The sequence below is a fragment of the Haliotis rufescens genome, unplaced genomic scaffold (assembly GCF_023055435.1).
Source record: "Haliotis rufescens isolate VD_foot unplaced genomic scaffold, xgHalRufe1.0.p SCAF_1, whole genome shotgun sequence".
In the NCBI taxonomy this organism is placed as follows: Eukaryota; Metazoa; Mollusca; class Gastropoda; order Lepetellida; family Haliotidae; genus Haliotis; species Haliotis rufescens.
In genome coordinates, this window is record NW_025963779.1 from 61140327 (window position 1) to 61157240 (window position 16914).

At 38.6% G+C, this 16914-nt stretch overlaps 1 protein-coding gene across 6 annotated transcripts in view; it reads right to left on the reverse strand.

Moving 5' to 3' along the window:
* The window catches only part of LOC124145051 (nuclear receptor coactivator 2-like), a 161658-nt gene that overhangs the window by 37667 nt on the left and 107077 nt on the right, over window positions 1-16914 (reverse strand). For 5 of the 6 annotated variants that reach the window (XM_048398891.1, XM_048398884.1, XM_048398883.1 and 2 more), the window contains 3 exons: window positions 10111-10283; window positions 9567-9664; window positions 5387-5476 (listed from right to left, as the gene is read on the reverse strand). In XM_048398891.1, the coding sequence (XP_048254848.1) occupies window positions 5387-5476; window positions 9567-9664; window positions 10111-10283 (361 nt within the window). Of the gene's footprint in view, window positions 1-5386; window positions 5477-9566; window positions 9665-10110; window positions 10284-16737; window positions 16861-16914 lie in introns of those variants that run through there. The other variant, XM_048398888.1, reaches the window with a different exon arrangement.

Genomic DNA, 16914 nt, shown 5'->3' on the forward strand with positions numbered 1-16914 from the left:
CCCCTGCTTAATGTTGAGACCAAAGTGATGCTGCTCATAAATACTTGTGGCATGGTTACTGTGCTGACCAACCAACTAATGAACAGCAGACTCATCATTGTGGACAAACTCTGCAAGCAATATCTAGCACCCTGGAATGAATCTGGCTTAAAGCCACTTCAAACATTTCACCATATTGCAACTAGATGTTGGAGAAAGTGAAGCAGGCATTAGATATTTACAACTTCGGTGAAACCAATGAGTTCAGATATGGTGCAGACAAACCAATAATCATAAGATGGGCAAAACTCATGATCATCGAATTCAGCATCCTAAGGGACATAACTCTTGACAATCAACTTGTGGTGACAAAGGTGACTGGGCTACCCATGCCATGTCAATGAAACACCATGCATGTATTGCACTGGCACATTGTATTATTTAGGTTGTAGCCAAACAATGCTCTAGGACTGCTGTATAACGAACAGGAGGTCACCTCTGAGATTAGCAGCAACAACTGCATAGTTCTGAAACTGCAACAGTTTAACATTCTTTGAATTTGTTAGTTTCTTATAATGAAATACCGTTTAAAAAAACACAAGCAGAAGAATATATGACTGGTGGAATATAGTACTGTGACATTTGAAATGTATTTCTTATTTTCCTGTTTGGTTGTATTGTTTGAAATATTAAATATTGTCACCATTTAATATATTCTAAATTCTTTCAACATCACATAATAATTGTCGTCAGTATGCATTTATCTTTAAAAGAAAATCATATTTCATAATCCTATAAACAATCAATGTCATGGTGCAGAACTTAATTTGATTTAAAAAAAGGTTTTAAATAGGACTCAATCCATTGAAATATTTATTAAACATTACCTCAATAAAAAAACACACATATATTTTGATTTAATGTCCATCTTTTTTTTTATCTACTCCTTTAGCTGACTCTCCCAACATAGTGATCCCATTGCCCCACAAGCCCAGTGATACAAAGCATCTTTGACAGGAAGTGAGGAAATACTATCCCTGCACAGCCCTCCTTCCCAAGCCAAAGAATGCTGCACTAATTTGAATCTTGACAATCGGACAGCCTACCAGCTAAGCCTATTGTTTACATTTGACAACAAATCCACCATCACACAGGTGATCCAGAGCTGAACACCGAAAATGAGATCGTGTCACGCCTGAGCGAACTTGAAAAAAGAATAGCGCATCTGTCGATGTGAGAGCGTTTTGTTATTGAAGACTTACACCAGTAGAGAATAAGGATATTCAATACACTGCTCGAACTGGGACCAATCAATTTTTCTCTGTGTTAACAGAATTTACTTGAATTGTAATCTTGTTGAGCAAATACGCCAATAGAAATGTCTTTGTATGGATATATAGAGTGTGAATGGTTTTTGTTACAAGGATTTAGAGTGAAATAAAGAAAACTGTTCACCGCCTACAACAGTGAAACTCACAACCATAATTCTTAAACTGAAAAACATTCTAGCTTTGCAACAGCAATTTATGCTCTCCTTAGAATTCAATTCAATTCAACGAAAAAGCGCCATATATGTAACAGAACAGCTATACAAAAGCTCCCTGAACTAAGCAAGCAACATAGTAGAGATCAGTGCTTCAAGTGACCCATGGTCTCGCTGTTTTCTTCTCCAGCAGAGAGATGTTCAAGGGCTTGCTGTCTCAGCATTCTGTGTACATACATTCACAAGCAGTCTGACTCATGAACGCTTCTTGGATGGAGGACAATCAACAGCCATGTCTCAATATTTACTGTACAACTTTTGACAGGGGTATTTCTGTCTCTCAAGAAAGAACAGGAAAGTCCCAATCAGCAGTTGAATAGATAATAAAGAACTGGTTGTTCTAACTTCTAAAACACCAAGCTGTCAGATACAAATCGTATAAGTCGGATGGCCGGCCTGCATGGGTTTCATGACATGGGGTTTGATGTGACGTCATTTGCATGTCACGTCATAATGGATCCTGTTCATATTTCATTGTTCAAAGTTTGATGGCGGTCAGATAAAGACGTAATTGTCACATTGAAAATATATCTTGTAAACTTGTTATGACAAATTTGTGACAGGTGACCCTTGAGGGCTGGACGAGATTTTACTTCGTGTATACCCATTAAGCTTCAGTCCTGCCTCGTGATGTACAAGCCCATTCAGATCGTAATATCCCATGTACCCTGCTTGTGACACGTGCAACTCACAATACAACCCACAGGGGTAGACACTATGTGCTAACTTTAACTAGCCACAGATAATGTAAGACTAAAGTACTCATGGAAATGAAAAAAAACTGTTTTGCTGGATTTAATAATCGGCACAAAGCATTACGTAGATGTAAATACGAAATAACCAAACAACTGGAAAAGTACTAGTCTGGATTTGCTAGTTTTATCTCAGTGCTCAATACAAAATGTACTTTACAGCAGGTAATTTGTAGGCACTTTCAACATTCAAAAATAAAACTAAGTCCAAATTGACATGGCAGAAACAGGCTATAGGCATTATGCAAATGAGCCTGGAAAAAAGTTATCAAAACAACAATAAAAATAACAGCTATGTTTATGTACATAATAATAATGACATGTAAGTTGTTGTTTGAGAAAGAAATATGTTACTTTTACATTCTTAAATTTTACGATGATTCACTATCCCACAATGCCACTCACAAATCACTAAACACTGACAAATCACATGCACGTGGGTTTCAAGCACCTGTTTTCACCTGTCGTCAAGGTGTCATAGGTCATGGACATTCACCTTGATCTACTAACACCTGGTTATGCTCAGTTTCACAATAGTCTGTTTTGTTCATATTTTTACACACTTTTACATGTTAAAAGACATAAAAACCTTTGACACGCTGTATTTGTGCCAAGGCCCAGTTAGTACTAATTGATTTGTTTGAATATTTATATATTTTGTATATTAACTGCATTTATTTAACAGGGGTTTTTTTCCATTTCCGTGAGTACTTTAGTGGTTTGTGTAACAACTACACTTGGAGACAAAACAAGTGTCCGAACAATCACAAGTCTCAAGGCTAACAGACTGATGACCTTCAATTTTCCTACCATCAACCTACGCACAGACTAAGTGAACGTCTACAGGCTACACATGCAGATACCGCAGGCTTGTACAGTCTGTGTCAAAAACATTTGGGTCTGCTGGCCCAAACTTGGTGTTTTGGCATTTTTTCAGTCGACATATACTACTCAATAAAAGATTCTTTCCTTGAATGATAAGACAGATTAACTATAGCAATATGAAAGGTTCAAGAGTTCCTTAACTTCTTTTGAGTAGTATATGTGGACAAACTGATGTTGCTCTTTCAAAAGACATTTTACTAGACACAGATTGCTGACAAGTCGCTAAAGTTGCAGATGTTGCGCAACATTCCCTTCAGGGAACTGAAACACTGTGTCAGCAAAACAATCAATTCCATGTGCACAACGACCATCAAACTTGATTAGGGGACAGCAGAAAACAGGGTAAATAATGTCTGTTCAATCATTCCATGCCATGTATAATTTTGTCATAGCTACTTCCTTTACAAAAACTCCAGTCATTAAACCCCAGTCCTCATAATGGTGTTCTTGACATGAAAAGCACAAGGTGGAACCTGATCGTGTACAGATCAATAGTTATATTTTCCTATTAGCTAAAGCAGGACATGGTTGGTGAAACATGCTCCTCTTCCCCAGATGTTGGAAGCATAAAACTCATCTTAGGAACTTACAAATATCTTATTCAGTGCAGATATTTACCACTTTGTCATTAACTAGCACATACAGGCACTGTTACAGTTGTACTAGCATATGTAAGCTGTTATACTTCACAAAGGGGTGTCTAAACATATACTCTGTGATGTCAGAGTGGAATATCTTAACACATACTCCGTGATGTCAGAATGGAATATACTAGCATATGTACTCTGTTATACTTCACAGAGGGGTGTCTTAACACATACACCATGATGTCAGAGTGATATATACTAGCATATGTACTCTGTTATACTTCACAGAGGGGTGTCTTAACACATACTCTGTGATGTCAGAGTGATATATACTAGCATATGTACTCTGTTATACTTCACAGAGGAGTGTCTTAACACATACTCTGTGATGTCAGAGTGATATATACTAGCATATGTACACTGTTATACTTCACAGAGGAGTGTCTCAACACATACTCTGTGATGTCAGAGTGATATATACTAGCATATGTACACTGTTATACTTCACAGAGGAGTGTCTTAACACATACTCTGTGATGTCAGAGTGATATATACTAGCATATGTACTCTGTTATACTTCACAGAGGAGTGTCTTAACACATACTCTGTGATGTCAGAGTGATATATACCAGCATATGTACTCTGTTATACTTCACAGAGGAGTGTCTTAACATATACTCCGTGATGTCAAGAGTGATATATACTAGCATATGTACACTGTTATACTTCACAGAGGAGTGTCTTAACACATACTCCGTGATGTCAGAGTGGAATATACTAGCATATGTACACTGTTATACTTCACAGAGGAGTGTCTTAACACATACTCTGTGATGTCAGAGTGGAATATACTAGCATATGTACACTGTTATACTTCACAGAGGAGCGTCTTAACACATACTCTGTGATGTCAGAGTGGAATATCTTAACACATACTCCGTGATGTCAGAGTGGAATATACTAGCATATGTACACTGTTATACTTCACAGAGGAGCGTCTTAACACATACTCTGTGATGTCAGAGTGGAATATCTTAACACATACTCCGTGATGTCAGAGTGGAATATACTAGCATATGTACACTGTTATACTTCACAGAGGAGTGTCTTAACACATACTCTGTGATGTCAGAGTGATATTTACTAGCATATGTACACTGTTATACTTCACAGAGGAGTGTCTTAACACATACTCCCTGATGTCAAGAGTGATATATACTAGCATATGTACACTGTTATACTTCACAGAGGAGTGTCTTAACACATACTCTGTGATGTCAGAGTGATATATACTAGCATATGTACTCTGTTATACTTCACAGAGTAGTGTCTTAACACATACTCTGTGATGTCAGAGTGATATATACTAGCATATGTACACTGTTATACTTCACAGAGGAGTGTCTTAACACATACTCTGTGATGTCAAGAGTGATATATACTAGCATATGTACACTGTTATACTTCACAGAGGAGTGTCTTAACACATACTCCGTGATGTCAAGAGTGATATATACTAGCATATGTACACTGTTATACTTCACAGAGGAGTGTCTTAACACATACTCCATGCTGTATGCAAGATACAACTTACACTAGCACAAAGACACAGTTAAACTTCACAGGGGAATGTATCTTACCTGGTTGTACTTCAAATACTGTGTGATGTTCTCAGACACAAATTCTACTTTGCCTTGACTGTTCACAACAAATAAGAATCCATCAAGAGCCTGAAATGAAAAGGACAATAAGTTTCAGACAATAAGTTTCAGACAATAAGCAAAATCACATATATCCTTAGAGTAACCAAAATGTTTTTTCGAGGGAAAGACAACTTGAAAATATAAACCTTTCACATTTGTCTGTTTGAGTTGGAGATCAAAAATGTTTATTAAATATGTTGAAGGATTGTGCCACTAACATGTTTCATCAAAATTGGATATCTACTACAAACAACAGTTAAAGACATAACCTTGCTCGAACCAGAAAAGTATCTTTCTGCAGTGAGAGAATTAAAGCTTCGAAATATATTAGGAAAGTTAGACATGTTAGAGGGGGAATATTACGGTTGGAAAATATTGAAGTAGGTGGCAAAAAAAAATCTATATATGCATAAAAAAGTTTCCATTATCAGCGAGGTAGAGAAGATGAATATCATTTTTTACATGTATGTGCAACTTTGAAGCTTTTTGAAGAAAATATCCATCAAAGACATATATAACCTTATGTCAATATGCACACATTTAAAAAGATATTTGCCACGAATGATACAAAACAAATAAAGTCACTATGGCAGTTTTTATATCATGGGTATGAAAGAAGAAAGTATTTGTTAAATAATGCTAAAAATCAAGTACACTGAACTACTATTAAAAATTGTTATGGGCCTATATATATCCTTAGAGCACCCACATGTTTTTTCAACAGTCCAATTTAAAAAATATATACATTTCACATTTGTCGGTTTCATAACGACCTCATAATTTTCCAGGAAGTCAGCCATACCAGGATTAAACAGACCCTATTTGTACCTACTTTTGCATAATTTTCGTATCTTCTCCCATATCATTATATGGAGACAATACACTAAGAAGACTAATATTTCTTTTAAAAATAATTTTGAATATGATAATATTGTTATTAACTGGCAATATATGATAGCTATGATATAAATCACAAAGAACAAAAAAAACACAAAGCGTCGTTTATTTTCGCACTAAAACATTGTTCTCTCATGACGTCATTTCTTGAGATTCGAACATGTGCTTGCAACTTCATGACATCGAAAATTGGATAACCTTAGTTTTGAGTGTCTAGTGAGTTGTTCCCCATAGATGTAGCTGGGCTACGCAGATAAACGCTATATGGGAGAGATATGACAATTGGTATTGGGAGAAAACGTACAGGTAATCGACGTGAGAGCTGTGAGAATATCTGGGAAATACCCACCTGTGCAAAAAATTAACTTTTCCAACAATGCCGAGGTCGGATTCTATTGAGGGAGTCATCATTATTTAAAAACGGGTCAATATTTTTTAAGCTTGTACATTTTATCATCATTCTTAAAGAGGCTGTACATAATTTTGGTTTCTTGAATAAGAAATAAACACTGAGTGGGAGCTGTTTATCATATCGTTTTATTTACAATAAACAACTCCCACTTGTCGTTTATTCCTTAAATATAGTTTAGTTTGGAAGGCTGACAAAATGATATGCTAAAAACCCATACAAGGGTTCAAGGGCTGTAAATACTATACATATCATCTCTGTTTGGCATTGAAAAGGACATATGAAGTCAAATATATCATGAGTATTGAAAGTATTGCTATGTAGGATCAAACACCTTCCCACAAGGACGTTTGTGAAGATAAGTACAGACTGTTTTGCTTAGTAATTTCCAATTACCTGAAAATTGTTGCTAAAATAAACTGCAGAGTTGAACAGGCAAGTCACTGCTGTTAAGTTCGTCATATGAACATCAGATCAATATCAACATCATGTTTAGCTTAATTAGTAAGTAAATTAAGTGCCAGCCAGTGACAGTCCCATTGGGAAACAATATTGTAAAATTATTTCCACAAATATTGATTTAATGCAATCATGCAAAGTATTTTTCTTGTAACAAATTCTTTTTTTTATCAGTGAAATATACATCACATCTACAAAATTTGACATCATGCCAGTTTTTAATTTAAATTTGATTGTTTTTATAAATTGGTGATATATTTCACACATCTGATGCAAGATTGGGAATAATGTCTAGTATATGAGCCAATGCTCCTCAAGCCAGGACAGGTACACCACAATGTGAAGGAGTAAGGACACCATCTTGCAGTAAGTCACACCTCAGCCTCATGCTTATCTCTGTCTCATCAACAATAAGCTCATAGTGAGTGAGTGAGTGAGTGTGGTTTTATGCCGCTTTTAGCAATATTCCAGTAATATCACGGCGGGGGACACCAGAAATGAGCTTCACACATTGTACCCATGTGGGGAATCGAACCCGGGTCTTCGGCGTGACAAGCTAACGCTTTAACCACTAGGCTACCCGACCGCCCAATAAGCTTATAAAAATGTTAAACTTTCTTTAACAAAAAGATGGAACTTTGATAAGGTTTTGCATAACTCCTTTTCAGATGTCAAAAATAGATCAGTTGTTATTTAGCACTGTCATATCCCAGCTACAACACACTGTAAACAATCAGTAAAATTACATCATTATCATAAACACTGATTCTTTTCTGGTTAAGAATAAGGAGCTGGTAGAAACATTAATTATTTAGTTTTGAATAATACAAAAATCTTTATAAAAAAGGGAGTGCCTCTTTGTTGATGTATGCACCTAATACAGATGATCCAAGGCTCCAAGTAACAAGGCACTGCCCCTGAACAGACATGCAGGATTCACACAGTTTTTTGTAGGAGCTCTGGTGGATAGCCCTGATCATTATTCCCCAGCATGTTTCAAAAGAAAGTACATGGGGATGCCTTTCAGTTTGTTATAGAATTTCTTCTAGCAATACCAAAACTGCAAGCATTAATGATGACGATGATGATGATGATGATGGGGCATCATCAATGATAATTATCATGATGAATGAGAGAGTAATACAGGGTTTCACAACATATCAATGTTTCAGATATGTCATGGCAGCCTGCAAAGTGTCAATGAACCCAGCAGGCAAATCAATGGCTGATTGTGTGAGCCGTGATTTAGTCTGCTGGTGTACAATCAGCCTAAGAAACTTGCACGAGTCGAATCGCAAAAAACAGATTGCTCAACTGGCAAAAACCACATTGCTCAAAGGTTAAAGTATCCATAGCAGTGTTTAGAATTAAGCATAGACGTCAAGGGGTCCTTCACATAACCCCTATGTTAAACTTTGAAAGGGTCCCGAGATTGATGAAAAGTGCTGTAATAAAGTGAGTGAGGGCGTGTCCTTATGGGAGAAACTTGTGTGGTCTCATAGTGTGGGGCCCTAGTGTTGTCCGCTGGAACCCTAGTGTGGAGCCCTAATGATGTCCCCTAGTGTTGTCCCAGTGAGGTACCCTAGTGTAGAGCACTAATGCTGTCCCCTGGTGTGGAACCCTAGTGTTGTCCCCTGGTGTGGAACCCTAGTGTTGTCCCCTAGTGTGGTACCCTGGTGTGGTACCCTAGTGTTGTCCCCTAGTGTGGTACCCTGGTGTGGTACCCTAGTGTTGTCCCCTAGTGTGGTACCCTGGTGTGGTACCCTGGTGTGGTCCCCTAGTGTTGTCCCCTAGTGTTGTCCCCTAGTGTGGTACCCTGGTGTGGTCCCCTAGTATTGTCCCCTAGTGTTGTCCCCTAGTGTGGTCCCCTAGTGTGGTACCCTGGTGTGGTACCCTGGTGTGGTACCCTGGTGTTGTCCCCTAGTATGGTCCCCTAGTGTTGTCCCCTAGTGTGGTACCCTGGTGTGGTACCCTTGTGTTGTCCCCTAGTGTGGTACCCTGGTGTGGTACCCTAGTGTTGTCCCCTGGTGTGGTACCCTGGTGTGGTACCCTGGTGTGGTACCCTAGTGTTGTACCCTAGTGTGGTACCCTGGTGTGGTACCCTAGTGTGGTACCCTGGTGTGGTACCCTAGTGTTGTCCCCTGGTGTGGTACCATGGTGTGGTACCCTGGTGTGGTACCCTGGTGTGGTAGCCTGGTGTGGTACCCTGGTGTGGTAGCCTGGTGTGGTAGCCTGGTGTGGTACCCTAGTGAGGTACCCTAGAGTGGTAGCCTAGTGTGGTACCCTAGTGTGGTACCCCAGTGTGGTACCCTAGTGTGGTACCCCAGTGTTGTACCCCAGTGCGGTGCCTACCTCGAGCAGCAGCGGTCCTAGCAGGTCATTGGCGAGGATGGAAGGCTTGCTGGACGACACCTGACTTTGTTGAACTGCGTCTCCCGACCCACTCTCAGCTGAAAGAAAACTATCATTTATTTCTGTATCCCAAAGGGATGGTACTGATTGCAAGAACATTGTCTTTTAATAATTATCTCCTAAAATGAGCTGTAAGAATACAGATGACACTTACTCTGATGCGGATAAATGCTGCGTGCACAGAATTGCAGGCAAACATTATCAACAGTTAACTTGTCCACTATATGGCAACTTAGAGTAGGTTCTTATGCCAATACATGACAACCAAGGAACTGGGTTTCATGACATTTTAGGCTACATGGTGAAGACACAGGTTGCGTTTTTGCATCAAAGCCGACCACTGTTAAAAAAGAAGAATGTACCAATCAGTGCTATGAGGTACTAAAATCATAAAAAGTGAGCATTTCTAGTTTCAATTGAGTGTACAGTTGGGTGGCCTCCTGGTTTCCGATCGTCAGCCAGTGAGTACAGAACTATGGTTTACCTTGCTTGTTAATTTGCTGGATTTGGTTGACGGTCTCCTGCAGTATTGCACACTTGTCGGGCTTGACGGAGAATACACTCATGTCCGTGAAACTTTCCGAGATCAGCTCCGCAAGCTCCTCAATGTAGATGTTCTCCTGCTCCCGCCGTTGCTGCTCATTAAGCTGTTTGATCCTGAAACAACAGTGCCAGTTAGTCACACAGTCCATGTTTGTTTGCAGTATGATCCTGAAATGGTAGGGCTCAACAGTCATCTCTAGTAACACAAAACAATGTCTGTCGTAACAATGGTGGACCTCTGTCATAACCTTGTAATATTCTGTGCCGCAACCTATGAGTCTACAAGCCCAAAATAGGATATCCACATCATTTTCTGTAGATTTTGATATTAGTAGCCTATCACTAGCAGAGCTTACTGGACCGAACATAATTTTGCTGGACTCTGACTAGTGATTGAAGATGCAGACTGCAACAATGTAAACAGTTGTGTCACAAGTATTGTAACAAACACCTTGAAAAAAAGTGTTGAAGATGTGCAGCCTTGTTTAACAAGAGTCATCAGTGGTCAGATGCATCTTGGAAATGGAGTTTGGCTCCTTAGTTATAGCCCACTTTTGGTTCATTGCCATTTGATAGCATCAGTTCAGTGAAGAAAAGAAATCCCAAATCATCAGTCCACCACTAGACTGATCTATATACCAAGTTTCATCCAGAAATATTCACGGTTTGGGAGTTGTGCTCCGGAAACGAGCACTACCTTTATTTTAAGTAAAGTCCAAACTTGTCATGATAAAATTAAAATCAAAATAAAGAAAACAAAATCCCAAATCATCAAAAGGCACCACTCACCACTAGACTGATCTATATAGCAAGTTTAAACAAGAAATATTTCACAGTTTGGGAGTTCTGACATTATGTTATAAATTCAAAATTGTCACCAGGTGGGAGCTGTGCTTGTTTTAAAGGCTGCAATCACTATAAGTGCAACAATGTCAACTCCGCCAGTAACAGGTGTTGACACATATTTGACACTGCAGTGGGATGACAAAGCCTTTCCAATTACCAACAGTTGGAGATCTATAGGATCTCAAAACAGTGATGCCATAGTACTGAAGTTGCTATACTAAGCACACCCTGACAAACTTTTAGACCGAATTATAAAAAAATTATATGAAGAATATTTACAAAGCAGTCTGTATTTGCTAGAGATTTGTTAGATGTTTTTAAAAGAAGCTGCGTAGATAGGGCATATAAATGCCTAATAACTATCATCGAAGAAATGCTAGCTTCACCGACATTCGAACTAACTTTGTTTACTGTTACTCGATCACTGACAACAAATTTAACTTGTGTATGGTTTTAATAAGCGCCCCCTTTGTCAATTTTTTTATGCACGTATGATTTAGTCAAATATGGCATGTATGGTAACATACTTGTTTTGTTACTCCGCCTTCATGTTGAAAATGAATACAGAACAAGCACTGAAGCAGCTGCGAAATAATTCAATTGTATATCATGTGCATGCCATGTATCAAGTTCAGAAGATGATTCTAAATTGGAAAGTCTCAAAATTCAATTGTCAGCTAACTTGAACCTCCTGCAGATCTTGCATACCATATTTCACTTGAAGCTCGCCATCAGGGGAGATAATGCAGGAGAGATAATCTAATGTTCAAACACAGCAAGGGTATGGAAGCAGCTGGCGCGGACAAGCCGAGTGTACAACCAGTATCCATTATTACACATGTGGATGAGAATGAAGTGGCCCTTATTACACACCATGTCATCAGGAGAGATCTGATTCGTTCTGCAATCAGCCAATAGATGGCTGTTATCTGATTGGTTAGGTCATGTTATATGGAGTTGATACCTGTTTCCAAACAAGTTGTTACCTAGGGGCTGGAAGTTGAAAATAGAGGCACAGCAACAGGTCGGCTTGTGTCTGAGACAATAACGTATGGAATGACACCTGTTTCCTCCCAAATCCAAATTATGCAACACACAGCACTATTCCAAAATGAGCTGTTGGCTAGTTGGATCAAACTCCTGGCAAGATCTATCCCAAACTACATAGGCCAATGTTTGAAAAAAGTGTTTTTTTAGTCTTAACACCAGGGTTATGATAGACACCTTGACCTGTTCTAACATTAGGGTTATGACACACACCTGGACTTTTTCAGACACTCTGGGGTGTTTGTCTTCAACACAGACATCTGACCTCATGCAATAGCATATGTCCTCTTCTCTGACACAGCTACCTCTCTATATAACCTGGCTGGTGCACATTGCTTCTCCAGCATTAGAAACTAACAGTTTTAGTCCACTAGTCCTTGTAAGGATAACGTATAGCAAAACACATAAAAATGGCAAATTTTTACTAGTCCTCATGATACCTTAACTATTGGGCAGTTTGGCAAGGACTACAGGACTAGTGCCAATTTCTAATGCTGTTCTCTATATACATGATATATGTGAGCCATTTTACAGCTAACAATGTACTCCCCAATAAGTAGATCAACTTGATTGTTTGTATCAAATGACAGAACATGGATTTGAAAAGTAAAAATTGTGCCTTAATTTTTATCAAGTTGATTTCATACACCAGCCATAACTTACCACTGATGCTTTCATATAGTCCTCTCTAAATATGAAGTCATATCAAAATATTTCCAATTATTTTCTCCACATTTTTCTGAACTGTATATTTTTCAGCCTATCTTATCAGAAAGAGACTAGCAAACAATCTACCACTGCTACCCAAATATTACAGACATATCTGTAATTAGCACATACCATTACACTCAGAAATCCATCAACGCCACAAAGAAGTCGATTCATCCCAGGAACTACCGAGTCCAGGTATACGAAGGTTATATTGTTCAATTTGAAGTGTCTAAGAAATGAGGGAACATATGACTGCATGTCGGCTCGGGGCATGTCAGAGGTGATCTTCTCAGTCCTCCGCACAACAAGCCCTTTCATCTTATTTACACGTTGGCTCAAAACTACAGCCATCTTCAGTGTGTCTCAGATAGAGACTAACAAACAATCTACCACCGCTACCCACATATTACAGACATATTTGTAAATAGCACATACCATAACACGCAGAAATCAATCATCTGCCAAAACAAAATACAGTGGGAGAATGGGTGGTTGGGGTGAACGTGTGTGTGCATGTGTGAATGTGCGTGCGCGTTTGTATGTTCAACTTACTAATGGGCTTACAAATAGTGTGGTCAAGTAAGAATATACTTTCATTAGCATAAAAACTCCTGTACATAGCTGTACTGTAAGTTTGTTCTATCTATATACCAGTGTATATCCTTCTCATTACCCTAATGTTAACAAAACATTTTGACTCCTAGTAGAATGCTAATCAGCAAATTTACAGGAATCAGGATCCCTTTCGTGTCTCACACCCTTACTGTTATCAAGTTCACGCTTTTACTGTTATGTTCACCCTTTCTGCTATCGAGTTCACCCTTTCTGCTATCGAGTTCACCCTTTCTGCTATCGAGTTCACCCTTTCTGTTATCGAGTTCACGCTTTTACTGTTATGTTCACCCTTTCTGTAATCGAGTTCACCCTTTCTGTTATCGAGTTCATGCTTTTACTGTTATGTTCACCCTTTCTGTTATCGAGTTCACCCTTTCTGTTATTGAGTTCACGCTTTTACTGTTATCGCGTTCACGATTTTACTGTTATTGTGTTCACGCTTTTACTGTTATTGTGTTCACTTTTTTACTGTTATCGTGTTCACCCTTTTACTGTTATCGTGTTCACCCTTTGGCAAGGACTATAGGACTAGTGCCAATTTCTATCACTACTTTTACTGTTAATATAGTCACCTTTTACTGTCATTGTGTTCATTCTTTTACTGTTACCATGTTAACCCTTTTACTGTAAACATGTTCACCCATATACTGTTACTGTGTTAACCCTTTTACTGTTATTGTGTTAACCCTTTCACTGTTATTGTGTTCATCCTTTTAGTGTTAAGCTTTACATGTTGACTTCTATCACTTGTTTACTAAATCTGGCTATATATTTACTTTCAACTTCCACATATGACAGCATGAAACTAGCATATTTACATGTGTACCATAAGCCCACAGGCTAACATAACAAGGACTAAGCATTATTAACTAGATTTACTATCACTAATAAGGCCTATTTGTCAAGACCCTTATTTAGCAGTGTTTAATGTTATCTCTGTCAAAAATAGTTTCACATAATTGCTTGGATTCATCTACACACTCCTTATAGCGTTTTCACATTTTCTCGACTATCATGAATAATTGTTATTCATCACAGGAATACAGAAGATTGCATAGGTTGGCCAAAAGCCAAATGTATCATGATATTTCTCACAGAAGCCCATTTCCACAACCTCATTTCCCCTTAATTCATCACTGAACATGCTGAAAAGGCAATAATGATATTTTGGTTCTTTGCCAAAACACTTCCTGATTATAAACAGACATACAACCCTTCAGCAATCCATGCTTGTCATGAGAGGCGACAAACTGGATTGTCTAGTCCAGACCCGATTATTTTCAGACAAACGTTATATACCTGTAATATTGCTGAGCATGGCATTAAATTAAAAACAACAGACAACAAACAGACCCATATGGCTAGCACAATATTATGCTTAAATTAATATTAAATAGTAAAAAATTATACATACTGTGACACAAGAAATGTTGAAAAAAAACTGAACTGAAAGGCAAGGTTGAAAAACATTATAGTGTTTTACAGTAATTTCATTAGTTCTTAGTTCTAACAAGTCTAATCCAAAAATTCCATTTTCTAAATAACCAAATGTTAAAGTAAAAATATTTATTTGGACCACAATATTGCAATCCTGAAGTGAACCATTTGAGCTACTGTTTCTCGTGCTAAGAACGATAACACAGGAAAGGATGATTGAAGCTTGTGCTGAAATGTTTTGAATCAACTAGGCTCAACTTGTATTTTAGTATTATATACAAGAGAGTGTTAACATATGGGTTATTAGCAGAGCTTACCAGACATAAAAAACTTAACGAGACTTTAAGGACCAGACGCAGATTGTCGTGGTAATGAAAACAATGTTATTTCTTTACAGACCTTATTATTATCAACCCCACAATAATTTTATGTTTTCTCATCAATTATTTCCTTAATCAGTTTTATATCCCCTCATATACCTGTGGCTCCCGGTTCAAGACATGAGGACTCGTGAATACATACATCTACTTCCTAGGCATACAAATATGATTGTAAGATATAAGTGTCTATGAAGGGGAAATATTACTTGTATTTAGAATGACAACAGATAATCCATTTCATTATCACACCAAACGAACCACTCACGTACATGTGATACAGGGGAAAATTGTTACGATTCATTGCAATGATAATGAAACCTGATCTGCCACATGACCATGATGACATTACAACCATGCAAACAAAACAAAGCTGCCAATAACAGTTCCAGAAATGTGACATCTTAAAATAGCAGTAGCCCACATCACTATCTGAACTAAAATTCCACTGACACCTGCTTAAAGACCTGCTTTAAGTCCAGTCCATGCCAGCAATGGGGGTGTCTACCTACATGACCTGCCTGTCTGTGAATGTCAGCTAGACTGCAGCACACAGTGTTAGCTCCCTGCAGACTCCCTCACACTGCTCAGTCTAGTCACAAAGAAAAAACACCGCACTCGAAACATTAATTTGTCTAATTCCTCTACAAACCAGCTCACAAGAATTCTTCTGTCACATCCTACTGTGTCACAGACTTGGTGACCGAGGCTTAAAAGCTCATTTCCAGCTCGCTGAATTAGAAGGTGTGAGAGCATGGCCACACACGACACTCTGTCTACTAAGACAGGCTGCTTCAACTGCCGAGAGCTGTGACCAGAGAAAGGCACACCATACAAGTCGCTCTGTTAAGCACCTCACCTGGCCACCAAGTACATCATTGGGGGTGACAGTCCAGATCCTTCATTTCAATTCAGTTAACATGAAAGCATCATTTCTTTCAAATGTCAATTTTTTGTGATCGAAAGCCTGCTTGAAAAACATCAACAGTCCAAGCAGGGTGGCACAAAACCTGATGGAAAAGAAACGTCAGTTTCCAGACAGCGATTCATCCATCCTGAGCTGACATACACCTAATGTCATAAACATGAAAGAAACAATTCTTCGGAGGCTACCAATGAAAGGGGATTCTGATAATCACAAGAATAAAACAGCAATCAAGCAAGACATAACATATGCATTAAGCAGTGCTTTGGCAGGGTCCTCCATTCTTGTCATCTATGTGTATAGATAAACAAACCTCACCCCCTTGGGGAGAATATCTTTCAAACCTACACATCATGTAACTCACACAGCGTCTCAGACCAATAAAACATAAAAATGCCACCACTGTTCAAAACCAGTTTTGAAACATCCGTATCTGAAACTTGATAGTCATGTCATCCTTGAGAGGAAGTCATAGAGTATATGATTTACTGACCAGCTCCTCAATCAGGTACTGCACCTATTTGTAACAATCCATATCTTCCTCCACACCACCCACAATTCTCCACCAATGTAAATCCAAAGAAGGTCCATATAGAAAGTACACATATACCTCAATGCATGTTCAACAGGTTCCATGTCCATCAACATCATCAACAGGTGGGGCAGATCGCTGATGAGGCACGGGAGGTCACGGGTTATCTTGCCCTGTGACAACTCCCGGTAGCAACCCAGATGAACAGAACTCCATCTTCCCTGTGCCTCCTACATAGTCTGTTGGTCGTGTGAG